Source organism: Macrosteles quadrilineatus, unplaced genomic scaffold (assembly GCF_028750875.1).
Source record: "Macrosteles quadrilineatus isolate MER2022 unplaced genomic scaffold, UCM_ALF_1.0 Scaffold_1__1_contigs__length_201487025, whole genome shotgun sequence".
NCBI lineage: Eukaryota > Metazoa > Arthropoda > Insecta > Hemiptera > Cicadellidae > Macrosteles > Macrosteles quadrilineatus.
The window spans coordinates 20,855,478-20,882,577 of record NW_026542594.1 but is presented as its reverse complement, the minus strand read 5'-3'; the positions used below and the strand labels follow the sequence as shown (position 1 = coordinate 20,882,577).

The following is a 27,100-nucleotide window of genomic DNA, read 5'->3' as shown; positions in this document are numbered from 1 at the left end:
AACTTGTGGGGACATCATCTGTGTCTCCAGCAGTTACGGAAACTTTATCCTTGTAAGGGGTCTATCTGCGATAGTGACTAATCTGAATATCCCCTTTGTCAACGGAAACAATAGACAATAGACAATGATCTTTATTTACATATTCGTTGAGAACAGTACATGCGTCAGAATAATAATTAAAATTTGTTGATTTAATATGTTGTTAAATCTGGTTGTCAAGGAATTCTTTTTCTGAGTAGAATGGCCTTTCTTGCAGCCATGTTGTTAATTGGTTCTTGAAACGGTGAGTTGGTTCATTTCTAAGTTGTTCTGGTAGGTTGTTGAAATACAGGGCCCCTTTGTAGGATGGCTTCTTTTCAAAGAGACTTAGATGGTGAGGTGGTATTGCAAAGCTTGAGGCGTTCCGTGTATTGTGATGGTGAATGTCTCTGTTTCTTGTTTGATTTGTGGAGATGGCATGGAGAATTGCCTCACGGATGTAAAGTGATGTCAGTGTGAGGATTTTTAGTTCCTTAAATGCATCATGACTGCTTTCTTGATATTGAAGGCCTGCTAGACATCTTATAGCTCTTTTTTGTTGGATAAGGACTCTTTTTAGGTAGTTGTTGGATGTACTTCCCCAGACCACCAGACCATACCTGAGGTGTGACTCGACCAGGGCATGGTAGGCTGTTTTTGCGGTGTCCAGACCACCAACCTGCTTCATTCGCCTGATGACATGAATGCCAGAGCGTAGCTTCTTGCAGAGTTGGTCAATGTGCTGTTTCCATGTCAGTTTTGAATCCATGATAATGCCAAGATATTTGGTACTATTTTGTGCTTCTATCCCAAGGATTAATACGTTTGTGTCTTTATTTTTAGTAGAGTAGTTCAGCTGAACAGTTTTCTTTTCATTTAGAGCCAATTCGTTTACTGTACAATATAGTTTAGTCATGTTGAAGGTTATATTGATGTTTCGGTTTAAAGTTTCCGTTGATTTGTCGGTTAGATTCAAATCAAATGATTCAAATGATTCAAATGATTTATTTGGCCATTCAGTTCATACAAGACAATAGGCTACGTCAAACAATACAATAAATAATAAATAACATGCCAAGCTTCTTCTAGCATTCTTGACTCACAAAATTAAATTAAAAGCGGAAATAAACACATGCAGGATCTCAATCAATATAAAACATGCAAAGCAATGCATGCAACTAAAAATAAAAAAAAAAATGAAAAGTACATGCTGCAAGCCATGCAAGGCAGAGAAAAATAAATAAATTTACAATTTTGTAATACCTCTACTGGACTACTGTGGGTTCAACCCAATAGTTACAAGCTGTGCATTCCAAAACTCTTTTATTGAATAAAATGGATTGGCAAGCATCCAAGCGTTTAGTGTGGTCGCAAACTTGTTCGGCAAGAGTTGTCTGACAGTTATGGGTAAGGCATTGTAGAACCTTATTCCTACAACAGGAAAGCAGTTGAGAATTAAATCTAGTCTAACTCTATCTATAAAAATATTTTCATTGTTCCTAGTGCTATAATGATGAACATTATTAACCAATGGAAAAGCTGATTCATTGTTCTTAATCTCTAACAGGCATTGGTAAATAAATACATTGTGTACAGGCATTATACCATGCTGAACAAACAGAGGTTTACAATGCTCAAGCTGATGGACTCCACACAAGACCCTGACAGCTTTCTTCTGTAGTTTGAGGACTTTTTGCACTCCAGGGGAGTGACCCTAGAGCCTAGTGCCATACAGAATGTGAGCATGGAAAAAAAGCAAAGTACGCAAGTCGAACAAATTCAAATGGCATGTCAGCCTTCAACCGTCTGAGCAAATGGATTACACGACTTAGCTTACCACACAGGATTTCAATATGATCGTTCCAATCAAGCTGAGGGTCAAGGGTGAAGCCCAGCAGCTTTACAGTGTTTTCTTCCCTCAGTTCCCTAGAAAGACTGAAAGTGATGTTTTGAGTTTTGGCTTGGTTCAGGCATAATTTATTGTTGCGAAACCAGGTAGAAGCTACATCTAATAATTCCTGCACAGCAACATTAGATACAGAAAAGTCTGAGTGACTAGAAAAGAGAGTTGTATCATCTGCATATAGCAGGACATTGCCTGCAACACTGTGATACAAGTCATTGATTGAGATTACAAAAAAGAAGGGACCCATAATAGACCCTTGCGGGACTCCATTGTTCACCATCAGAGGACTGGAAGAGTTACCATTCCAAGTCACAACTTGAGACCTCCCTTCAAGATAAGATTTAATCAATGAGAGAGCATCGCCTCGTACCCCGTACCTTTCGAGCTTTAACAACAGGAGACTATGTGACACACAGTCAAAAGCGCGGGATAGGTCACACATTATAACAGAAGTAGAATTTCTAATCTCTAGACCATTTAAGATTTCTTGAACAAGACAGTCCACAGCCTGAACGGTGGACTTTCCTTTTTGGAAGCCAAATTGAGCGGGCACAATAAGGCGATGCCTCTCAAAGTAGCTGTACAGCTGCTCTAAAATGACTGCTTCAAGCACCTTACCAAAGATGGGGATGATAGATATTGGTCTGTAACTTACAGTACTGTCCTTTGGTCCCTTTTTGTACACAGGTACAGTCCTACTAATCTTCAGAGCCTCAGGAAAGACTCCTTCTCTCAGAGATTTATTTACAATATCTACAATGATTGGCGCAACTACATAGATACATCTTTTTAAAAGCTCAACAGACATGTTATAAAAATCTTGACTCTTAGAGGATTTAAAGCTACTGACTACTCTAAGCAGCTTATCAACAGTAACAGGTGTCCATGAAAAATTAGTGGGAACAAATGGAACAGAATTAAGGCAATCATAAGGAACAGATGGATCAGGTTTACAGGAGAGGATTAATTCATCAACAGAATCAAGAAAATATGAATTAAACTCATCAGCAGTGCAAAAGTCTTTAGCAGGAACAGTAGTGGGGGTTTTATGCCTATTGATGTAGTTCCAGGCAGCCTTGCATGCATTTGGAGATGTAGCAATGGCAGTAGCAGTAGCAAATTGCTTCGCCTCCCTTACCTTCAAACGATAATGCTTCCTGAGATCATGGAGGTAGGGCAGCAATTGTGGGTTACTCTTGCATAAGTCACTGATACCTAGGATAAAGTTCTTAAAGGCAGAGAGTTCAGGTGTGTACCAGTTGTTTACACTGCACCCAGCATTTGCCTTGGCTGGAGGCACAGTCCTGCAGGTTTTATTTCTTAAGGGAAAACAATAGTCAAAAACTTTTCTGAACTTATCAAAGAAATAGTCAAAGGATTGTTCAGCATTAAATGATTCTATTTCAGAGAGCCACTTTACTGCCAGATCAGTCAATACACATTGAAAGTAACAGTAGTTACTTTCATTAAATTGTCTGTAAGTTACAGTTTTGACAGGATTATTTAAGTAGTCAGGTTCCTGCAGACCATGTTTGGATACACCTTCAGGTAGATCTAGTTTAAAAAAAACATGTTTGTGGTCAGATATCTGATCTACACTTACATGGGCCATGTATCTCCAGCTATCAAGATTGGTAAGAACAGTGTCTAAAGGAGATAGACCACGGGTTGGTTCATTGACACTGAAGAATATATCATGGCTGCGGAGAATGTTCCTGAAATCACTGGCCTCACTTGGATGGTTGAGTATATTCACATTGTGGTCAGTGCCGATTATAATATCTAACCCCAGGGAAGTTAAATAAACTAGACACATGTCAAGTAGATAAAAAAAGCGTTCAAAACTACCACTAGGCGAGTGATACATGGTGACAACAATGAGATTCAAGTTAGAGATGATTATACCTGTAAATTCTGCATGCAGTTCTTCACAGTACTCACTTAAGTCTAATAAAGAGTAGTTCCATTTAGTATTAATATAAATTGACACACTCCCCAAGGGGTTTTTCGACAAAAACAAGATACAAGGTCAAGGCTTTTGATTCTAGAGTAGTATGCAGTTTCTGCCTCTAACAACCAATGTTCAGACACACAAAGCACATCAATGTCCAGTTGACAGCAAAGTATTTCAAGTTCAGCAATTTTATTACGTATAGATTGCACATTTATAGCACACACAAGCAGGCTACTAGCAGATTTTCCCGTACTAGGCAAGATTTCAGGCCCATAACCTATGATTGAGTTTGACGGGGCTGCATTTTCCCTAAAAAAGTGCGTGATTGTACGAATTGAGGCTTGAGTCTCGGGGCAAATTTTTGTTAAAACTCCTTGACCAATGAACCCTTAGGCCAGTAGTCAGCCTGTAAAAGTCTATTTGCATCCGCAGGTTGGACACCTATTTTAAAAGACCGATAAGGCCTATCAAACTTCGACTTTAGAAGAATAGACTCACCTGAAATTCCATCATCAGAGATGTAATTATCAATATCTTCCTTGGTTACATCATTGGCTATACGAGATAGGAAGATCCACGTCTTTTTTTCAACGGCTTTAACCTTAGTTTTAGCGACAGAACCTACATCCACAGACTTGGTGCCTATAATTGGTCCAAGCCTATGGGACTTGTGTCTGTTCTTTCGGGATACATGTGTCTGCCAGTTGTTAGTGTGATGACAGTGTCATCTGCATACATTGTGGTTTGGCAGTATTCTTGTAGCTGGTCTGGTAGGTCATTTGTGAGGAGGAGGAACAGGACTGGTGCGAGAACTGATCCCTGTGGTACTCCTCTCTGTATAGGGACAGTTTCGGAATGTATTTTATGGCGAGTGTTTTTTTCTACATGCTGAATCTCAACTAGTTGCTGTCTGCCATTAAGATAGCTGTGGAACCATTGTTTAGACTTTCCCTCAATACCCAGAGCTCCCAATTTTCTAAGAAGTGTCTTGTGGTTAAGGCAGTCAAATGCCTTGCTAAAGTCCAGAAACAGACTTGTGACTGAGGAACCGTCTTCTAGTTGTTCTATTATGTGCTCGGTGAGCTGTATTAAGGCAGTGGAAGTGGATCTTCCTTTAAGGAAGCCATGTTGCTGGCTGGTGAGCAGCAGGTTTTGGTCTAGATGGGATATTAAAAAATATTAACCTACTGGAGGAAAATGCAGTAACTCATGCTTACAATAGTACGTTAAATAATAATGGTTTTATATCTTTAATAAGGAAGCCAACCAGGATAACATTGAATTCGAAGACGCTCATTGACCATATATTTGTTAGAAATAGATTTATAAATGATTTTATCTGTGATGTTTTTGATCTAGGTATAACTGATCACTGTGTTTTAGGATTAAAGTTTAATAGATGTTCAGACAGAATTAATGATAGGCCTAATTGTCATGATAAAATACCAAGTAGGATCACAATAGACTATGATGTGGTTAAAAATAAAATACAAAGCATGGATTGGAAAGAGGTTTATGCCGAAAATGATGTAAATAAATGTTACGATAAGTTCCATGAAATCTTAACTAGTGTCATAAATGATAGTAATAGAATAGTTAATGTAGATTGTAAACTAAGGAAAGCCAAGTTATTGAGTCCTTGGATTACATTAAAGCTTCTAAGAAAAATAAATAAACGGAAAAAACTTTACAAAATTTCTAAAAAAAGGCCTTACGACATGGGATTTATAAATTATTTTAACAGGTTCTCTGCAAATTTAAAATTTGAAATCGATTTTGTAAAAAATGAATACTATGCAAAAAAAATTAGAAAACTGTAAAGGTGATGTTTCCCAACAATGGAAAATAATAAATAATTTAACTGGGGGCAGCAAAGTAAAATGCATTGACCGGATTGAACTTGATGATGGGAAAACGATAACGGAACCTCAATCCACTCATGTCTACAATGATCCCTTCTTCATAGTTCCTACCACAGTTGATGAAGTAAAGACAGTTGTCTATAGTTTGAAAAACAAAAAATCCACAGGTTTTGACCAGATTAATGTGAGTTTATTGAAACATATAATTGATGACATTGCGCCCGTTTTGGTCCACATAATAAATAATAGTTTTGTTAAAGGTGTTTTCCCAGAAAGTTTAAAGCTAAGTTCAGTTGTTCCTATATTGAAAAAACCAAATTCATTACGATTAGATAACCTCAGACCAATTAGCCTTCTTTCTGTTTTTTCTAAATTGATTGAAAAATTAATGTTATTAAGATTGACAAATTTTCTGAACAAATTACATTTTTTTAGCCATAAGCAGTTTGGATTTATAAAAGGCAGATCAACGGAAAGTGCATTATTAACTGTGACAGAGTTAATATTTAATGGCTTTAATTCAAATAAAAAAACCAAAGGTCTCTTCATAGATTTCAAAAAAGCGTTTGACATGGTCAACCATGAGATTCTTATCAATAAGCTAGAGGCTGCAGGAATTAGAGGCATAGCTTTAAATTGGTTTCGTAGTTTTATTACAGGAAGAAAGCAGCAAGTTAAAATCAACAACAACATTAGTGATTCACTCATTGTTCAGACGGGTGTTCCCCAAGGGTCAACGACCTCTGCAACCCTGTTCCTAATATTCATTAACGATCTTCTTGAACTTGATTTTAAAGGAAATATAAATGCTTTTGCAGACGACATTGCTCTTTTTTACACTCAAAATGATACTGTTCTCCTTTCAGATTCAATCAACTACGATCTTTTATTACTCAGAAAATGGTGCTCCATAAACAAAATGCAAGTAAATGTTAGTAAGACAAAATATGTTAATTTTGACTTCTTTGGTTTTGACACCCCTTCTCCTTTAATTTTTCATTCCCCTACCTGCAATATCCACTTATGTACCTGCCAACCATTAGAAAAAGTTAAATCGATTAAATACTTGGGAGTTTTGCTTGATGAAAAACTAACTTTTGAACACCATATTTTAGAACTACACTCAAAATTAAGATCACAAATTAGAAAATTCTATTTTCTACGAAATTTTTGTAACACTTCACTTTTACGAACACTTTATTTTGCATTGATAAATTCAAGATTACAATATGCCTTGCCTTGCTGGGGAGGTACTTACAAAACATTATTAGAGAAGATTAGAACAACTCAAAATTTTTTCTTGCGAATAATTCTCAAAAAACCTAAACGAACTAGCTCTTTTCCATTATACCAACAGTTATGCATTCTACCAGTTCAACATCTTTTTATTTTTAAAGTCCTGAGATTGTTCTTCATCCGGAGCGGAAACAGAGAAAATATAATTCCAAATCATCCTTACAGTACAAGAAGTTTTGCAAATAAATCTATCAAATTACCCAAAGTAAACAAAACTTTTTTCAGACATTCATTTCAATACTTGGGTCCAAAATTTTACAATCAGCTTCCGCTTCATATTAAAAATACAACAAATTTCAAACACTTTTGTAAAAGAACAATCACTTGGCTTAGTTCTCAACAGGATGTAGGTTATCTTGCCAACTCTTTGGTATAAGATTGTGTTACTGTTACCTTATTTTATGTGTATTTTGTTAACACTTTCTTAGTCTAAGTTTTGCCCAGATGTTACAGCAGGCGGATAAAATATTTGTCATCTGATGCTAGGCTCAACAATTTATTATTTATTATGTATGATTAACCTTTTAACTGGCCACACTACTTGAAAAAGTGACCAGTTTACATTTCTCAACAATTATTATGTTTGTAAAGTGTTTTGTATTATGGGAAATAAATTCATTTATTCATTTATTAGTCTGTTAAGGACGATTTTTTCAAAGATTTTAGAGAAGGTCGGTATAAGTGAAATTGGTCTGTAACTTTTAGCATCTGTGTTTGGTCCACTTTTATATTTAGGGTATACCTTGGCAGTTTTCAGCTGCAGGTTGAGAAGACCCCTTGTTTGAGAGACTTATTTATGAGTGCTGTTAGTGGGTTAATCAGTTCATTTTTGCATGTTTTGACCAGTTTGGCTGATATTTCATCAGTGCCAGATGAAGTTTTTGGTTTAAGTTAGTCTATTGCTTTTAGTACTTCGTTATGTGTTGCAAGCTGAAATTTTAGTTTGTTAGCTGTTAAAGGAGGAATTTCAGGGGTTCTGGTGTGTGTGTTGGTGTTGTTTGCCTGAAGTGTCCTTTCCGCGGTTGTAGCAAAAAAACTGTTGAGGTGGTTTGCTATTTTGATTGGGTCCTGTAATGTCTCCCCATCTACTAGGAGTTCCCACTCATTTGCTATACTGGTACTTGATTTTCTCTCATTATTTATAACCTGCCAGAGTGCCTTGGACTTTTTGTCGGCATTGCTTATATAGTCGGATGTTGATGATGAGTTTTCCTCAAAGTCTTTAGTCTTAGGTCATAGTCCCTTTTTCTTGTTGCGGTTTCTGCTTTGTCTTCAGGTAGACCTGTGCGGTTTTCTTTTTCCAGGGCATTTATATATAGATTTTTTAGTCTAGAGCATTCAGCATCCCAGCAGTTTTTTTGATTGTGTTGTTTTCTCCTTGTCATTTTTACTGGGCAGGTCTCATTTAGTATTCTTTGGATAGCCCTGTGAAAGTTGTTATAAGATTCATCGACATCTTCTATGTGGTAGACACAATCCCAGGGTTGTTCATGGAGCCTGGTTTTAAATAGATTTATGGTGTTTTTGTTGAGAGTTCTTCTTTTCTCCTTAATTGACTTTGTGATTTTTTCTGATGGTAGTTGGAGAGTGGCAATTTGGGCAGTGTGGTCTGAGAGTCCAGACAGGATAATGGATGTCTGGATATGTTTTGGGTCTATGTTTGTACAGATCCAGTCTATTGAGGTTTTAGTTTCATGTGTAATTCTAGTAGGCGGCAGATTTAGTCTAACAATGTCAAAAGAGGATAGAAGATCTTCAACTTGGATGTTATCTGTGTCGTTTGCATGTTCACCAAGGTTGTTTACATTTATGTCGCCCATGATGACAGTTTTCTTCTTTGTGCGGAGAGCATATTCCAGCTGGCTTGCTAGGATATCTAGCGCTTGTTCCAAATTGTCCCTTGGAGGCCTGTAGACTCCCATGACCTGGACTATTTCCTTTTTCAGTTTTATTTCGAAAAGAGCAGTTTCACATACTAGTTCTGAGTCATCATCACTTATCTTATGTACCGTACTTTCATAAAATTTTCCAGGCCATGTTTGGCATATCCTGCAACTCCTCCTTTCGTATGATTTCTTCTTGTGTAGCCTCCAATTAGGGTGTAGCCAGCTAGCTGTGTGTTTTCTAAGTTTTCTCGGGAGAGACCATGCTCTGTAATAACTATGAAGTCTGGTTGTTCATTATTAAGGAAGTGTGATAGTCTTTCTGTTTTATTAGACAGCCAGTCTATATTTTGGTGGGCAAGGGTGAGTTGGTGTCTGCAGAGGTGCCCATCCCCCCCAAACCCAGAGGCGCAACCCCCCCCCCCCCAATTTATGCTGCCGTCTATTTAAACCTACCCTACCCTCACCAATTTATCTGACAATTTTCCCTTTACCTCATAAAACAAGCATTTAAAGTATTTAGTAAACTTGAGGTACGAAAAACAAACTTGCTGATAATCAAAATTAAATGTTTAATATGAAACGTCATTTAACAATACATCAATATAAATCTAACTAATGGACGAATTAGAAGTTTTTCAATTTACAATTCAGAATCTGTACTGTCAGCCAATATGTGTGCTCAGTATTGCAATAGACAACGTCTTCAAAACGTACAACAATATAGGCCTACTCGGTGAATTACTCTACTCCAACACAGTACTGTAACTGTACAATATATTAGGTGGCGTTAATTTTTACAGGGCTTAAGAATTCAAACAGCTTTAAATGCATTAATAATACTTTGGCAAAAAGTATATTGTTTCAAAATTATAGGCAGAGTCACGAAATAAGACAGACTTGTTGCTCGCCACTCCCAGGCTGCCTTCTACTGTACAAAAATCGCCGGGCAAAATACCCAAAGTATCTCTTAATAAGTGCCACCAGTACAAAAGGTTTTTGTGACGAAGTAATCTTATAATTCATTTTGATAGCCCCAGGATTGCCTTTTATGACTAATAATGGTAGAAACGCATCTTGTCAGACAATCCGTTTGTACACAAAACACGAAACGATAACAGATAGGCCTATCAATTCACGCGTGTATATATTGCCGCGGGCAGGACTGGAAGTAAACTGAATCAGGTAATTACGGAAAGACGTGGTCTCTGGATTGGTGTTTGTGTTATCAAAAGCTGAAATTGGACTAATTCTAGTGACGGAGGAGAGTGTTAAAAATATAATGGGATTCATAATTGATTTTCCATTCAAAATTATTGACAATAATAACCAATTTATATGCTGGATGGTCTTGACATTCTACATTACTGCAGAAAAGGAAATTTATTGAGTTTGAAATATACATAAAACTATTGACAGCACAAATTTTTTTAGTGAAAACACTCAATTAATTATGAATCCCATTATATTTTCAATACTCTTCTCAGTCACTACAATAGTCCAATATCAGCTGTTGAAAACGCAGACGACAATCCGGCCAGAGACCACGTCGGAGTTGCACGAACACTTCACCTTCTCGATGAGATTGAACTACTGTCCTTGTCTTCAAGAAGGTTTTTATGCTTTAGTTGGTCAGCGTGTTTTTTAAAGATTCTTCTATTGTTACCTTCAACTTTCCACACGTTTCGCCCTAGTCTCTTCTAGATTACGCCGGGTTTCCACACAACATATCCGTTTCTGGTTTCTGCCCAAAACACAGGTTCATTTATTTTGAAGTTTTTTAGGCTAGTAGTGGCTCCTTCTTTATTCTCTTTCTCTTTTGTTTTATCTTCTTTATTTTCTTCCTCTTCTGTTTTAATCTGACTTCCTTTTTGGGGTTGAACTAAATCTAAGATACATCTTAGCTGACGTCCTAAAAACAACTCAGAAGGTGACATTCCAGAAGTTATGTGTGGTGTTAACCTGTACTTAAATAAAAAGTTGTTTAAGTCAGCTTCCAAACCTTTAGGGGGATTGTTCTTGGCAAAGTTTTCTCAACGCCTGTTTCATGGTACCGACGTATTTTTCAACTTGTCCGTTGGAACACGGATGGTGAGGTGGAGTGGTTACGTGGTCGATTCCAAATGCTTTACAAAACTTTGCAAATTCTACGGACGTAAAACAGGGTCCGTTGTCTGTCACTATGGTTTTAGGGATTCCATATCGGCATATTAACAGCTTAATTTGTTTGATTGTTACTGAAGTCGTCATAGAGTTCAACTTGATAATTTCTGGCCAACCGGAGTATGCATCTACGACCAAAAGAAAACCACTATTAAGGAAAGGTCCAGCAAAGTCCAAGTGTATACGGGTCCAAGGGTCAGTGCATCTCGGCCAATTACTAAGGAAATTTCTCTGTGGTTCTCTTGCAGCATACAAGTTGCATAGTGCACAAGTTCTTGCCACGTTTTCGATATCATTGCCCATTGATGGCCACCAAAAATGATCTCGGGCCAAAGCCTTCATCTTTACCATTCCTAAATGAGTGTCGTGCAGGTTCATAAGTAATTTCTGCTTGAACTTTTCTGGGACAATTGCTCTAACCCCCCACATTAGGCAGCCCTCATGTATGGATATCTCGTTCTTCCTTGACTCATAGGGTTTTAACTCCAGATTGTTTGTCATCTTGTTTGGCCATCCACTGAATACAAACTCTTTGACCCGATTAAGAGTGACTGATGAAATGAGGGAATAAAATACATAAAATACTTTATTAATAATTGATGTAAAAAGGAAAGATATTAAAACATTAACACTTCAAACTGTGAACATATTAGAACAACATAATAATCTAATCAAGCAGCTGATATTAAAAGACACATTAAAAAGATATTTGATTATACTGTATAGCACTAAGCAAAGCAGTACTATATAAAATCCTCAACATTCCCCCTTAATCAAACATCTTTTTTTTATTTAATCTGAGTCTTTAAGTCCCAAGTCTGTCACAAAGTTATTAAATTTTTCACGTGACAATGATTTGGTTAAAATATCAGCCGTCATATTTTCAGTTGGCAAATACTTAATTTAAATGCACTTCTTAACCATATTCTTGACCTTTAGCTTCTAAATAACCTAAATAAACTATATTAGACGTGCTTTGAACTTCTCACGATCACCATCTAAATTTTTCTTAGTTTTATAAACCCACTTGCGTTTAACCACATTTTCATTCTTCGGACGATCAACTAACTCCCAAACATTGTTCTTAATTAGAGAATTATACTCTTTGTCCATGTTATTCATCCATTCTTCTTTGAAATTGTTTTCAATTGCCTTATTGAAAGTTTGTGGTTCTGCGAAAACATCAACAGCTTGATATGAAACAAAGTCGTTCATCCATAATGGTTTTCTGCGATCACGTTCAGGTCTTTTATCTCCAATCAAAGAATTTCCTTCTTCCAAAACTTGCTGTTCTAGATAAGTATTTTCATTTACTGAAACTCCCTGTTCACTTTCACTGTTAGAATGAACAAGATTTTCTTCGTTGTCAACACATGTTATATCATTGTTTGGTTCTTCCACAAGTTCAGTTGTGCTACTGTTTATAACAGTGTATTCAACTTGTTGACTTTCATTTTTCAGGTCATCTTTCACATCAGAGGTATGACATTGGTCTTCTACAAAAACAACATCACGTGCTTTTATAATAGAATAAGGTTTCTTAGGATCAATTAGTCTGTAGCCTTTGGAATGTTCACAATATCCAACCATAATACAAGGCTTTGCTTTTGTGTCAAGTTTCTTTCTGTAACATTTGGGAATATGAACATAAGCTTTACAGCCAAAAACCCGTAAGTGACTTAGATCAACCTTTGAACCAGTCCAAACTTCCTCTGGTGTTGCATTCTTTAAAGCTGCTGTAGGACTACGATTCTTCAAATAGATAGCTGTGTTTATAGCTTCTCCCCAATATCGTTTTCCTAAACCTGAATCTTGAAGTAAACATCTTGTCTTTTCAACTAGTGTTCGGTTAACACGTTCACTTACACCATTTTGCTCTGGAGTGTGGGGTATAGTGGTCTCATGAACAATGCCATTTAAACGTAGAAAATCTGCAAATTGTTTGTTAACATACTCACCCTTGCCATTATCAGTTCTCAAGCGCTTAATTTTAAAGCCAGTTTGATTTTCTACTTCCATTTTGAAGTCTTTGAACTTACTTAAAACCTCATTTTTGTGTTTAAGTAAATAACCAAAAGTTTTTCTTGAGAGATCATCGGTGAATGTTAAAAGATAAAGAGATCCACCCCAACTTTTAACTGACATTGGTCCACATAAGTCTGAATGAATTAGCTCAAGTAATGAAGTAGCTCTGATACTTTGACCTTTAGGAAAAGATTTTCTTGTTATCTTACCTTCAATACATGTGGTACAAGTATTCTCCTTTTCTGATTTTGAATAATTTACTCCATTAACTAAACCATTTCTTAGTAAATCCATTCCTTTATGACTTAGATGGCCTAATCTACGGTGCCACGTACCTTTGGTAGCAACTGTAAGAGCAGCTGATGAATTATCTTCTTTGAATTCAGAGTGACCATTCAACTCTGTTGGCTCAATTAAGTTTAGTTTATATACACCACCGTCATTCACAGCAGAAATGTCACTATTTCCCTCTATTCGACAGTCATTTTCTGAATAAATTCTGCACGAATCTTTGTCAAAAACTACTATTTTACCTTTTTCTGTAATTTTATTTACAGACAACAAATTAGTAGCAAGTTCTGGTATGTATAAAACATCCTTAACAGTAACTTTATTAGAATTTTCTACAAAAAGTTCAATATCACCAACACAATTACTTGTAAGTTTTGCATTATTGGCGACCAAAACTTCCTTCTTTTCAAACTTACAATTTTTCACCATTTGATTACTCATATGAGTTGTACAACCTGAATCAATTACCCAATCATTATGATCAACTTTGGATGCATAAGATTTTATATTTTCAGTATGGAAAACAGTCGTAAGCAACAGATTGTCATTTTCTTTGTGTTTCCCAACATAATTTGCCTTAGATCTGTGCTGAGAATTATTGCCTAGATTAGGACAGTTATGCTTAATATGACCAGGTTGGTTACAAAGATGACAAATAATTTTCTTCTGTGGTCTAAACTTATCTTTTGAATCTTTCAACTTCTCAATTTTCTTGGCATAAGAATGTTTAGTTACCAAAGCTGATTCACTTCCAGTTGAAGTATTTTCAGACCTCCTAAAATCTTCTTGTAAGAGACGAGTTTTAACAAACTCACTTGAGACAGTTGTTTGAGTAACTTCAATACCCATAATAAGCGGTTCATATTCTGAAGGTAAACCACCCAGAAGTAGCATTGCAACTTCTTCATCACCAACAATGTGATTTATGTCAGCTAACTGTTGAACTAAGGACAAAGTTCCATTTACATAGTCTGCCATTGTGCTAAAATCTTCCAATTTAGTTCTAAGTAAACGTCTTAAAAGACTAAGTCTTCTAACCAAACTTTTGTTTTCAAAAGCATTCTGGAGATTATCCCAAGCTTCTTTAGCAGTGTTAGCATTCCTAACATAAGGATAACAAGTAGGCAAAACATTTAAACAAATTTTTGCAAGAGCCTTTTGATCCCTGTTTTTATCTTTGATTTCAGTATCAACAGATACACAATCCCAAAGTCCATCAATTATTAATGCCATTTTCATAGAAAACTTCCAATTGTTATAATTTGAAACACCCTCTAGACGTTCAACATTACTATTTCCTCCCATTATAATATTTGTCATACTAGACAATTCTGTATTACTTGAGGTAGGTGTAATAGTATGAGTTGTATTAGTGTTTTCTTGTGTAGTTTCCATTTTAGGTCAAACAACATAAAAATTCAGTTCAAGAAATTAGGTAACAAAATATTGTTCATAAGCCTAGAAATCTTACCAAACACAATCAGCCCTGAATTCTTCATTTTAATGTAGTTTTATACATATTCAAAATGAATTATATCAAAAACGTCTTCTGGGCCCATAACCTGATGAAATGAGGGAATAAAATACATAAAATACTTTATTAATAATTGATGTAAAAAGGAAAGATATTAAAACATTAACACTTCAAACTGTGAACATATTAGAACAACATAATAATCTAATCAAGCAGCTGATATTAAAAGACACATTAAAAAGATATTTGATTATACTGTATAGCACTAAGCAAAGCAGTACTATATAAAATCCTCAACAGTGACATCATTCGACGTTTCTTCACTGATTTCTTTAGCCGTAACTGGTAGACAATCTATGTTACCTGAGAATATTAATCCAACTACGGTGCTATAACTCTCATCGGCTTGTTCAAACTCGACATCTTCCTCGAAAGACAAACGACTTAAACAGTCAACTTTCCCAAATAGTTTAGTAGAAACGTATTCTATGTCAAAACGAAAATTTCTTAAAAACAAAGCCCACCTTTGTATTCTGCAAGACGTGGTTACTGGCATTCCTTTGCTGGATCCGAATATAGACAATAGAGGTCTGTGGTCTGTTTGGATCAGAAAATGTGTGCCCCAAAGGTAGATGCGGAACTTTTTAATAGCATAAATCAAAGCTAAAGCTTCTCGTTCAATTTGCGAATAATTTTGCTCTGCCTTGTTCAGTGTTTTAGAAGCATATGCGATCGGCTTCTCTTCTCCGTTAGGATATCGATGAAAAATTGCGCAACCAATCCCCACTGATGAAGCATCGGCTGCAACCACTATAGGTAATTCACTATTAAATGGCACTAGAATAGGAGTGGAAACTAAAGCATCTTTAATACAGTTAATTGACTGAGAGCATTGTTCTGTCCATGTCCATTGAACATTTTTCTGCCTTAGTTTGTTTAATGGTGCACAGATCTCAGAAAAGTTTGGGATGAACTTTGAGTAAAAGTTTGCCATTCCTATAAATGATTCCAACTGTTTAATGTTTTGGGGTTCAGGCATATCTACTATGGGCTTTATCTTGTCTTGATTCGTCGAAATTCCATTTTTGGAAATACATAGACCCAAATAGTTGACTTTTTCCTTCATGAAGTGACACTTAGCTCTGTTTAAACAAAAACCATTGTCCTCAATGCGTTTCAAAACCTCTTTTAACGTGTTTAGATGTTCAGTGTCATTTATTCCTGTTATAATGACATCATCGAGTGAAAATTTAAAAACGTACGTTTTCATGTCCCTGGCCTTTTACTTCGTAGATACTGGATTTGTAGTTTATTATTATGTGTTTTAATATTTTTTGGGACGGGGGCAACATGTTACACACATTTATTTGGTTTTAAATAGGTTCTAGGTATTTTTTTCGTATTTTTAAAGTCTCGAAATTCACGACCATGACGTGTCCCTAGGGTACATTATCCAACTTTCACGCTGTTTTTAGACTAATTATTCATGCCGAAATATATAAAGCCATATTTTTATGTCATCAATGGTTATTAAACTTACAAAAAAGGAGCATATTATAATTGTATTGTCATTTCAAACTGACTACCATGACAAAATAAGTCTGTCCCTCGATTTGGCGTCACAACCATTTGAGAAAAAATTTCAACTTTGGATCAAGACAGTGGCAAGCCTGGCGTCGATGGAGTCAGTTGGTTTTAGAGACTAGTTCGGGGTGTACGTCAGGATTGTAGTGCCGGTCGTTTCGAGTTGAAAGGAGGAATTACAAGATTAATAAAGGAAAGATTGTGTTTTTTGTAATTTTGGTGTGTCCATGACCGTACGTAGTCATTCGATGAAGTAGACATGGTGTTAATTTTTGTTTATAAGATATTTCAATTGCTAGATTAACCTAGAAGTCCACTTTGTATCCTCGAACATGAGGTGCAGGGCTACCGCCAGAACAGAGCCAAATAACACGTAATTTCACGACCAAAGTTTCACGACCATCGCGGGTTTTTTCACGACCAATCCAGCCTTATGGATTGTAGTGTGTTTGGTCGTGACAATAACTTTAATATAATTGTAAATTGAACAGTTTAGTTGAATTGAAACACATATTTTTATTATAACTAACAGTATAATTGAAGGATTGTTTAGAAAGATTTAGATTATTTCAGAAAATTCACGACCATACCGCTTGTCCCTGACCATCACGTTTACGATTTCTATCATAAAAATTTCAAAAATTAAAATATCGTCATATTTCAATGTTTTATACACAAAAGAAGCACACCTCTGTCATATAATTCCTTTCTATCTGTACATTGTAACATCTGTTCAAATGTTTAGAAGTTGTTTTTGTTTACTATGATGTTAGTTTGTTTCATATTGTTAGTTCTATATCATGGTAGATTCTATGTTCAATAAAGCCTAACTAAAGATAATTTCGTTTATAATGGTTTTATTCATTCAATCTACAACAATTTATTGAACATAGAAGATTTTATTAAAATATACATCAATCTTTTTTCATGGAACGGATACTCAGACCTGAAAGATTTAATGCCAATCCTAATGAAGTCAATGCAAGTCAAGATTGGAAACACTGGTTTCACACTTTTGAAAACTTTATTGAAACTAGTAAAATCAGTGAAGAATTGAGGCTTAAAGTATTAACCAATTTCATTTCACCATCCGTTTATGAATATGTAAATGACTGTGAAACATACAAACAAGCAATTGATGTGTTAAAAAGGTTGTACTTGAAACCTGTCAATGAAATTTATGCACGTCATAAACTAAGAATCAGAAGACAAGAGTCTGGTGAGTGCATTGATACATACGTAGAATCTCTGAAGCGACTTTCTAAAGATTGTAACTTTAAAGCTGTCAATGCTGTATCAAGTAGAGATGAATATATCAGAGACACATTCATTGATGGCTTGCTAGTACCTCACATTCGTCAACAGTTGTTGGAAAGCTCTACTTTGTCTTTAGATGAAGCAGTTTCTCAAGCCAGATCACTCGAACTTGCTAAATATCACTCTGAACAGTACAACTTAGACAAGTGCTTACCAACAATCAACGCTGCAGCCTCAAAACCTATCACTGAAAAGAATCCATACTTGTCCAGTCCTGATCCAACACCTTCTGCTGCCAAGCCAGAATCGTATCCATCTCAAGAAAATATAGCGTGTTCACTCAATCAGACATGTTACTTCTGCGGCTTTAAGAAACACAATAGAGCTGTTTGTCCAGCTAAAGAAGCTATATGCAGAGGATGCGGCATTAAAGGTCATTACCAAAAGGTATGTAGAAAATCCAAAACACCAACTTCTACAGTAAAGGCATCAGTCCATCAGTCAAATTGTATTGCCTCAGTACCATCGTGTTTGAGTAAAGCTGTAGTCCCAGTACAATTAAATGGAGTCGATGCATACGCTCTTATAGATACTGGTAGTTCTGGTAGTTTTATCAATCAAAGCTCAGCACTTAGATTCAACATCCCTGTCATTCCATGTAATGGGGGAGAGGTATCAATGGCTTCCACAACTCTGCGTTCTTCAATAAAAGGGTACTGTAAAATCAATCTTAAATTACAAGATCATACTTACAAGAATGTGGTCTTCAGCGTACTTACAAACTTATGTTCTGACATTATTATAGGACATGACATTCTAAAAAGACACTCAAGTTTACAACAATTTGGAGGAAAAGAGTCGCCTCTCAACATATGTAGTGTGGCTTTAGCTAATGTTGAGCCAGTAGAACTATTTCGTAATCTATCTCCAGATTGTAAGCCTATTGCAACAAAATCTCGAAGGCACTCAGCAATTGACGAACAGTTTATTGAAAGTGAAATTCAATTACTGTTAAAAGAGGGTATTATTGAAGAAAGCAGGTCTCCATGGAGAGCACAAGTCCTTGTTGTTTCATCAGATAACCACAAACGGAGAATGGTTGTCGATTATTCACAGACAATTAATCGTTTTACAGAACTTGATGCATTTCCACTCCCTCAACAAAGTAGTCAACAAAGTAGCTTCATACAAAGTTTATAGTTCTATTGATCTTAAGAGTGCCTATCATCAAATCCCAATAACAGAAAATGACAAACCTTACACGGCATTTGAAGCTTGCGGGAATTTGTACCAATTCACACGAGTGCCTTTTGGAGTTCGTAATGGTGTCCCTGCTTTTCAACGTACGTTTACCAACATAATCACTTATGAAAAACTTGAAGGTGTTCAGGTCTATCTGGATGATATAACAATCTGTGGCAATGATCAGGCTGAACATGACAGGAACTTGAGCAATTTTATGAAAGCTGTTTCCAAATATAATCTTACCTTGAACAAACATAAATGCAAGTTTTCTACAGCCATGATCCATCTATTAGGTTATGTAATCAGTCATAAATCAATAAGACCAGATCCAGATCGTCTGCAACCACTTCGAGATCTTCCCATTCCAACCAACTCAAACTCTCTTCACAGAGCTCTTGGTATGTTCTCCCACTATTCACAATTCATTCCTAAATTTTCTGAGAAGGTGAGCTGTTTAAACAGAAGTTCATTTCCACTGAATGAAGAAGCTAAATGTGTATTCCAAAGACTTAAACAAGACATTGTTAATGCAGTAACTTCTTCGATTGACTGTGATGGGTTGTTAACAGTTGAAACTGATGCATCAAATCATGCAATAGGAGCAGCTTTGACTATTGATGGTAGACCCGTAGCGTTTTTCTCTAGAACACTTACTAACTTGGAACAGAAACATTCATCTATTGAGAAAGAAGCATATGCAATAGTTGAAGCGTTAAGAAAATGGAGGCACTATCTCATAGGCAGACACTTTCGCCTTATAACAGACCAACGATCTGTAGCATTCATGTTCAGTGATCGGAATGCAAGCAAAATCAAGAATGATAAAATAATGAGATGAAGAATTGAGTTATCCTGTTATAAGTATGAGATCATTTACAGAGCTGGAAAAGAGAACAAAACAGTAGATGCTTTATCCAGGGTGTGTTCATCGATGGAAGGAAGTTTATCAAACCTTGTATCACTACATGACGCTTTATGTCATCCAGGAGTGTCTCGAATGTATCATTGGACTCGGAGTAAAAACTTGCCTTATTCACTGGATGAGATCAGAAAAGTAACTTCCTCCTGTCGAACCTGCTTAGAGGTAAAACCTCGATTCCACAAACATGAAGGACAACTTATTAAAGCTACTCAACCATTCGAAAGACTGAATATAGATTTTAAAGGGCCACTTCCTTCCAAGAGTAGAAATCGTTATCTTTTAATAGTCGTAGATGAATACTCTCGATTTCCATTCGCGTTCCCTACTCAAGACACAGCTGCTAGGACTGTTATTTTGAGACTTAAGGAACTTTTCTCAATGTTTGGAGTACCGGCTTATATTCATTCTGACAGAGGTTCATGTTTTATGTCTCAAGAACTAAAATCATTTTTATGTTCACTAGGAGTTGCTACCAGTCGTACAACAGCTTACAATCCTCAGGGCAACGGACAAGCTGAGAGGTATGTTGGTATTATATGGAAGACAATCGAACTATCACTTAAAAGTAAAAATCTGGACATATCTGATTGGGAAAAAGTACATTTAGAAGCTTTGCACTCTATCCGGTCGTTATTGTGTACTTCAACAAATACAACACCGCATGAAAGACTATTTCTCTTTTCTAGAAGATCTAGTAATGGTAAGACAACTCCATCTTGGCTCATGAATCCAGGTCCAGTGCTCATGAAACGGCCTGTCAGGAGCTCGAAATACGAACCACTCGTTGAAGAAGTACTGCTCCTTGAGGGGAATCCTGAGTATTCTCACATAAGATATGCAGATGGCCGTGAAACTACAGTGAGTTCCAGGCAATTAGCACCTGTAGGAGAAGTGTCACATCATGAAGAAGACTCAAACTCCAATCTACGACATGAAGAAGACTCAAATCCCAATCTACGACATGAAGAAGACTCAAACACCAATTTACGACATGAAGAAGACTCAAACACCAATCTACAAATAAATGAAAGAAGTTCTCAAGTTGATGCTGGACCTGAGCCTATCTTCCAAGACGAGGAAAGACTGAATCAGGACCAGATTGCTCTAAGGAGAAGCTCCAGAAGTAAACACCCGCCTTTGTATCTAAAAGACTATGTCAGCTAGGAGGGGAAGAATGTCATATAATTCCTTTCTATCTGTACATTGTAACATCTGTTCAAATGTTTAGAAGTTGTTTTTGTTTACTATGATGTTAGTTTGTTTCATATTGTTAGTTCTATATCATGGTAGATTCTATGTTTAATAAAGCCTAACTAAAGGTAATTTCGTTTATAATGGTTTTATTCATTCAATCTACAACAACCTCTATACAAACATAACCATTTTTCGGGTATCAGGTAAGTTTTTTCGGAGTTATACAAACTTAAAAAGATTTTATTGGCTTTTTTTCAATTTTTTGAGTTTTTTTATTTTTTTCTAGAGAGACCAAATATGCCAAAAGCTCAGTGATCTTTTTATTGTATAATGGTCATAAAAGTAAATTAGTTTATGGCAAAACATAGTTAAAAAATAATATTAACTATTTTTAATATTCATTTAAACGTCTGTTATGGTCGTGACAGGATTTTGTGTTTTTCCACTAAAGATGCTCTTTAAAAAAAAAAACTACCAAAGATATTGCGTTACCATGGACATTTTATGAAACTTCAAATGTTAATGAAATAAAAAAAATAATAAAAGTTTTGAAAAAAGGGGGAACAAAATTTGCAAAGTGCTTTTCCTGAAAACGTTCGTTTTTAAATTTTCACTCCATCCAGTAGGAAAGCGACTCCATCTAATCCAGAAAGCATAGAATGCAACTTTTTTTGAAAAATTGCCGTAGCAGGAGCTACGCCAAAACACAGTCGATTGTATTGCATAAGACCAAAAATAGTATTAATGACAAGGAGTTTTTTAGATTCTGTGTCCATGGGAATAGAAAGGTAAGCATCAGAGAGGTCAAGGGTAGTAAATTTCTGTCCAGAACCTATCTTGGTCAATAAATCGTCTTGAGTTGGTAATGGAAACTGCTGCACAATGCTTGGTTGAGTCCCGTTGAAAAATCTGCGCATATTCTAATAGCTCCATTCGGTTTTCTTACAATCACGCATGGCGCAGCCCATTCTGAATGGTCTATTTCTTCAAGGATACCATTTCTTTTTAACCGGTCAAGTTCTTCTTTAACCTTGTCCCTTAAAGCTAAAGGAACAGGCCTCGCCTTTTTAAACACTGGTGTAGCACCCTCTTTTAGGCTCAAATGAGCAGTTGTCTTTGAACATTTATTTTCATTGGGTTGAAAAACGTCAGAAAACTCATCCACAAGTTTGGCAAGTTGTTGATTCGTATTTTCTACTTGTAAGGTTTGTTTATACGGTTCTGAACATATCCTTTGCAAATCGGAAAGTGATATTTTGTGGAGAAATAAAGGTAAAATCCAATCTCTTCCCAAAATATTTTGTTTGACACCCGAAGCGACAAAAGCTCTGAGTTTGGTTTTAACGTTTGCGAAAACAACTTCTACATCCACCTAACCAAGAAGTTTAACACAATGACCTGTAAATGAAGTAAAATTCTGTTTACTTAACAAAAGGTCGGGTTTACCTATCTGTTTCCAAGTATGATCTGAGATAATTGAAGCGCAGCTACCTGTATCAAACTGCATCCTTACGATCTAGTTATTGAGTAAGATATTAAGAATAAGTAGCGGGTAAAACGTTGCCTGCTTTCCGATTGAAAGAACGTCCTGTATTCCTCCCAAAGAGTTCGTGTCATTATAGCTAGTTACATCATTATCAACAACGTTACTACCGGATTCCTTTGATTTTGCACCATTCTCAACAATGTTGCTTTTAAGGTGTCGTTTCTCCACCTGTCCCATTTTACATATTCTAGTTATGTGATTCCTACTCCCGCATTTGTAACGGATTTTTAATGTTACAATTCCTTTTCAGATGTTTACCACCACATATAAAGCATGGTCCTAGAGATAAAACATTACAATCTTCCCTCTATTTAATGACTACTATTATTTTATAATAGTATAATAGTTTAATAATAATAGTATTTAACTATTTAATGAAGCATCTTTTACTGAGAAAAGAGTATTAGCTACGTTAATGACTTCTAAAAACGTTTCATAATCCTTCTCCATGAGTTTGGATCTTATATTGTTATCACATATCCCCATTACAAAAGCGGTAACAAGTGCTTGTTGGAAAAATTGAATGGGAAATTGTCAATCATTTACTTTATTCCTCAAAACATTGGCAAACTCCGTCAGACTCTCGCAGCCCTGACGCAGTGAAAAAAACTTGACTCTTTCTGCAATAGCGATTTTTTTAGTTTTAAAATTGTCCAACAATAGTTTAAAAAGTTCTTCATACTTAAAGTCATTTAAATCATTAGGTCTACAAACGTTAACCAGTGTGCTTAACACATTTCTACCCAAAGCTTTTATGAATAGCAAGCGTTTGGTTTCATCATCGTTAATTCCATTGAGTTTAAGACCTGTAGTAAACTTAATGTGCCACACATCAATCTCTACTGTGTCTGGGTCGAACAAGTCACATTTAAAATTACAAATACTTTTTTCATTACGAACTTGATCGGTACCTGGATCGTCTTGATGTCGTCTATGTCTACCTGATGTCGGCATTGTGTGAGTTCTAATTCCTCGTCGCCAATGACGTGTATTCACTTATACAATTAAAAAGTACAACTTAGTAAAACAAAACTTGACTTTAATCATGTAAAAACTAACTCACAAAAAAAAGTAAACAATCTTGTTATTTGTAACATATGGTAATAAATAATGTGAACTCTATACAGACCAAAAGCACGAACACTTCAGAGATAAGTGGCTCATTTGAGTAAAAAACATTCCATAGTCAAGAGGTGACATGATGATCAGGGCCGATTTACCGAATAGGCACGGTAGGCACGTGCCTAGGGCGCTAAGCAATTGATTTTTTTAGGGGCGCCAAAAATTGGAAAATAAAAAATATTTTGTAATTGTATTTACATGCGATCGCGGTAAACCTCTGATAATCCCTCGTGGCCGTATAGACATCATTATCGTCTTCCGCGATCGCGGCACATTCTAAATATTTCCCACGGTCGTGTAGACATAAATTATTGTCTTCCATGATCGTGGCAATATATGAACATATAACGCGGTCGTGAAGAGATTATCGTCGTCTACCACTAATGAGTCAAAATTCTGATCTTTTCCCTCAGTCGTGTGGACATTATTATTGTCTTGCGCGATCGCGGGTATCTCCTTCGGTAATGTAGAGATCGTAATCGCCTCTTGCGGTCGTGAAGACGTCGTAATTGCCTCCCGCGATTGCGGCAAAATGTTGACCATATCCCGCAGTCGTGTGAAGATCATCATCGTCTTCTGCGATCACGGTAATATTCTGATCATCCCTCTCGGCCGTGTGTAGACATATTATCGTCTCCCGCGGTCATGTAAAGGTCACTGTTGTCATGCGCGATCGTGGTAAATTGACAATTCCAGGTAGAAATACAACATTCATGCATAATTCCCGGATTACCCGGTGGTGGTCACCCTTTTATATGGGTTTCCCGTAAGTAAACAGCCAAACTCTAAGGGTATTTCAAAATGGTTCTAGGGGTCAATATAAAAATAAAATCGAGAATAAAATTTTTTTCTAAAATCGCATCATCAACCAGATATTTGCCATTTAATTTTTTCCACATTAACTTTATCTTTATCTTTATCTATTAATTTTTATCTTTAAAGTTTTCAATCGATCTTTGTGAAACTTGGTATAGATGATATAGAGAGAGACCCATGTAAAAAAATAATTTTGACTTATCATACAATTTTAAAATGGCGGCCATTTATTTTAATTTTTTAAACTCGAATTCCTAAAAAATGTCAGATTTTATTAAAAAATGACTAAATCACTTTTATTTGGAATTTTTAATTCCCTATCAAACGATGGCAAGTTCAAAAAGATCGAATCAGAAATAGCTGAAATATTAAGATTTTTAGTTGTAAAATGGGGTAGTAAAAGGCTAATCTAGTGAGGTTTGTCCCATTTTACAACTAAAAATCGTGATACTTCAGCTATGTCTTATTTAATCTTTTTGAGCTTGGTATCGTTTGATAGGGAATTTAAAATTCAAAATAAAAATGTTCTTGTCGTTTTCTCATAAAATCTGCCATTTTTTTTGTAATTTAAAAAATGGAGTTGAAAAATGCTAAGCTAGTCAGGTTTGTCCCATTTTACAACTAAAAATCGTGATACTTCAGCTATCTCTTATTCAATTTTATTGAGCTTGGTATCGTTTGATAGGGAATTTAAAATTCCAAATAAAAATGTTCTTATCGTTTTCTCATAAAATCTGCCGTTTTTTTTTATTTAAGCTAAAAAAAATTAAAATGGCCTCCATTTTGAAGGTTTATGATGAATCAAAATGATTTTTTCTAACATGGGTGTCTGTTACCTTAACATACATACCAAGTTTCATAATGATCACTTGAAAATCTTTAAAGATAAAAATTTCATGTGAAAAAAAAAACAAAATGACGAAAATCTGGTTCACGAAGCCATTTAAAAAAAAAATGTTATTCTTGATTTTTGTTTTTTTACCCATAGAACCATTTCCTGGAGTTTGGCTGTTTACTTACGGGACACCCTGTATATTTCAAAGGGGCGCTACTATTAGTTGTGCCTAGGGCGCTGACATTGTCAAAAACGGGCCTGATGATGATCTTTCTAACGATGTTCAGCCTGCAATGATGAGTCTGCCTCCGCCTACAGTAGGAGAAGACGAGAGTCTACCTCGCAGGAGAGGACGATTGAAGAAGAAGGGAAAGAAGTCAGGTCGAGACCTCTCTGCAGGGATCGAGAAAGAAGTCAAGGGCTTTCCAGAACCTGGGGAAACACAGGTGAGAAGAAATATAAACATACAAATGTCAAATAACTGAAATAACTCACTCACTGACTGACTCACTCTGATTTATCACTAATTCAAATTCAAATTTCAAATTCTTTATTCACTCATAACATCTTACAAATTACAACGTACAAGGATAGGAGTGTCGTCATAATAAAATTTAAAAAAAAATACTATAACTAATAAATTCACACAACTCAAAAATTATTAATACTGACATCAAGTAAAAGTTACCATTACAAAAAACAACAAATAAGATAAAATCCTGCTAAAATTAATGAAAGCCATGAGGTATGCATTCAACGTGAATTTAGTTTAAAAATTAAATTAATTCTTGTCCGTTTAGAAAACATCAGAATAGAAATCTTCTATTTTATAATATGCCTTTTCAATTAATAACTCGTGATTTTTCTAGGAGTATGTTTTTTGGGATTGTTGGTGATTCTTTTTGGTAGTTTATTAAACATTTTTATAGCCATGTATTTTGGTGTACGTTCAAAAAGAGTTAGTCTATGTATTGGGAATTGATATAAATGTTTCTGACGTGTGGAATAATTATGTGTAAATTTAAACTCTTCGAAATTATCTATATTGTTAATTAATAGTTTAATCATTTCAAAAATGTACATACTTGTGATGGTTAAAATCCCTTATCTTTTAAAATGAGTCTAGAACTTTTTTTTCTTTGACACTTTAAACACGGTACGTACAATTGATTTTTGTGCGTTAAGTTTTTTGTTTTGGGACTGGATCCCCAGAGTACTATACCATACCTTATTATAGAATCAATATAGGCACAATATACTAATTTACATACTTCCAGAGATGTTGCATCAATTGTAACACTTATTGCATAGTGAAAAGAAAGTAATTTTTTTGTTAGATATTGAATGATCTCCCCAATTTAATTTTGAATCAATATGTATTCCTAATACTTTGTGTGAATCTGTCGGGATTAATAGGCTGCTATTTAATGAATTTGAAGAGTTTTTCCCCTTAAATTGCATAATTTTTGTTTTTGAATTATTTAACAGTACCGGTAGTCCATTTTGAGAGAACCATTCCTTTAGTTCTTTTATTGATTTCAGAACAATGATTTCCAATTGATGTATTTTTTGGGGCTTTTAACACATTCACTCCCACGTGATGAGAGACGTTATATACAGAGGAGTGTGCCGGCTGGGACTGAACCTGTTAACACACTCACTCCCACGTGATGAGAGACGCAATATACAGAGGAGTGTGCCGGCTGG

The 27,100-nt window shown here is 35.7% G+C and overlaps 1 protein-coding gene across 4 annotated transcripts in view; it reads left to right on the top strand.

The window, feature by feature from the left end:
* The window catches only part of LOC129004850 (uncharacterized), a 94,850-nt gene that overhangs the window by 37,474 nt on the left and 30,276 nt on the right, over positions 1 to 27,100 (top strand). For all 4 annotated transcript variants that reach the window (XM_054433533.1, XM_054433550.1, XM_054433541.1 and 1 more), the window contains one exon: positions 25,681 to 25,839. In XM_054433533.1, coding sequence (XP_054289508.1) covers positions 25,681 to 25,839 — 159 coding nt within the window. The remainder of the gene's footprint in view (positions 1 to 25,680; positions 25,840 to 27,100) is intronic.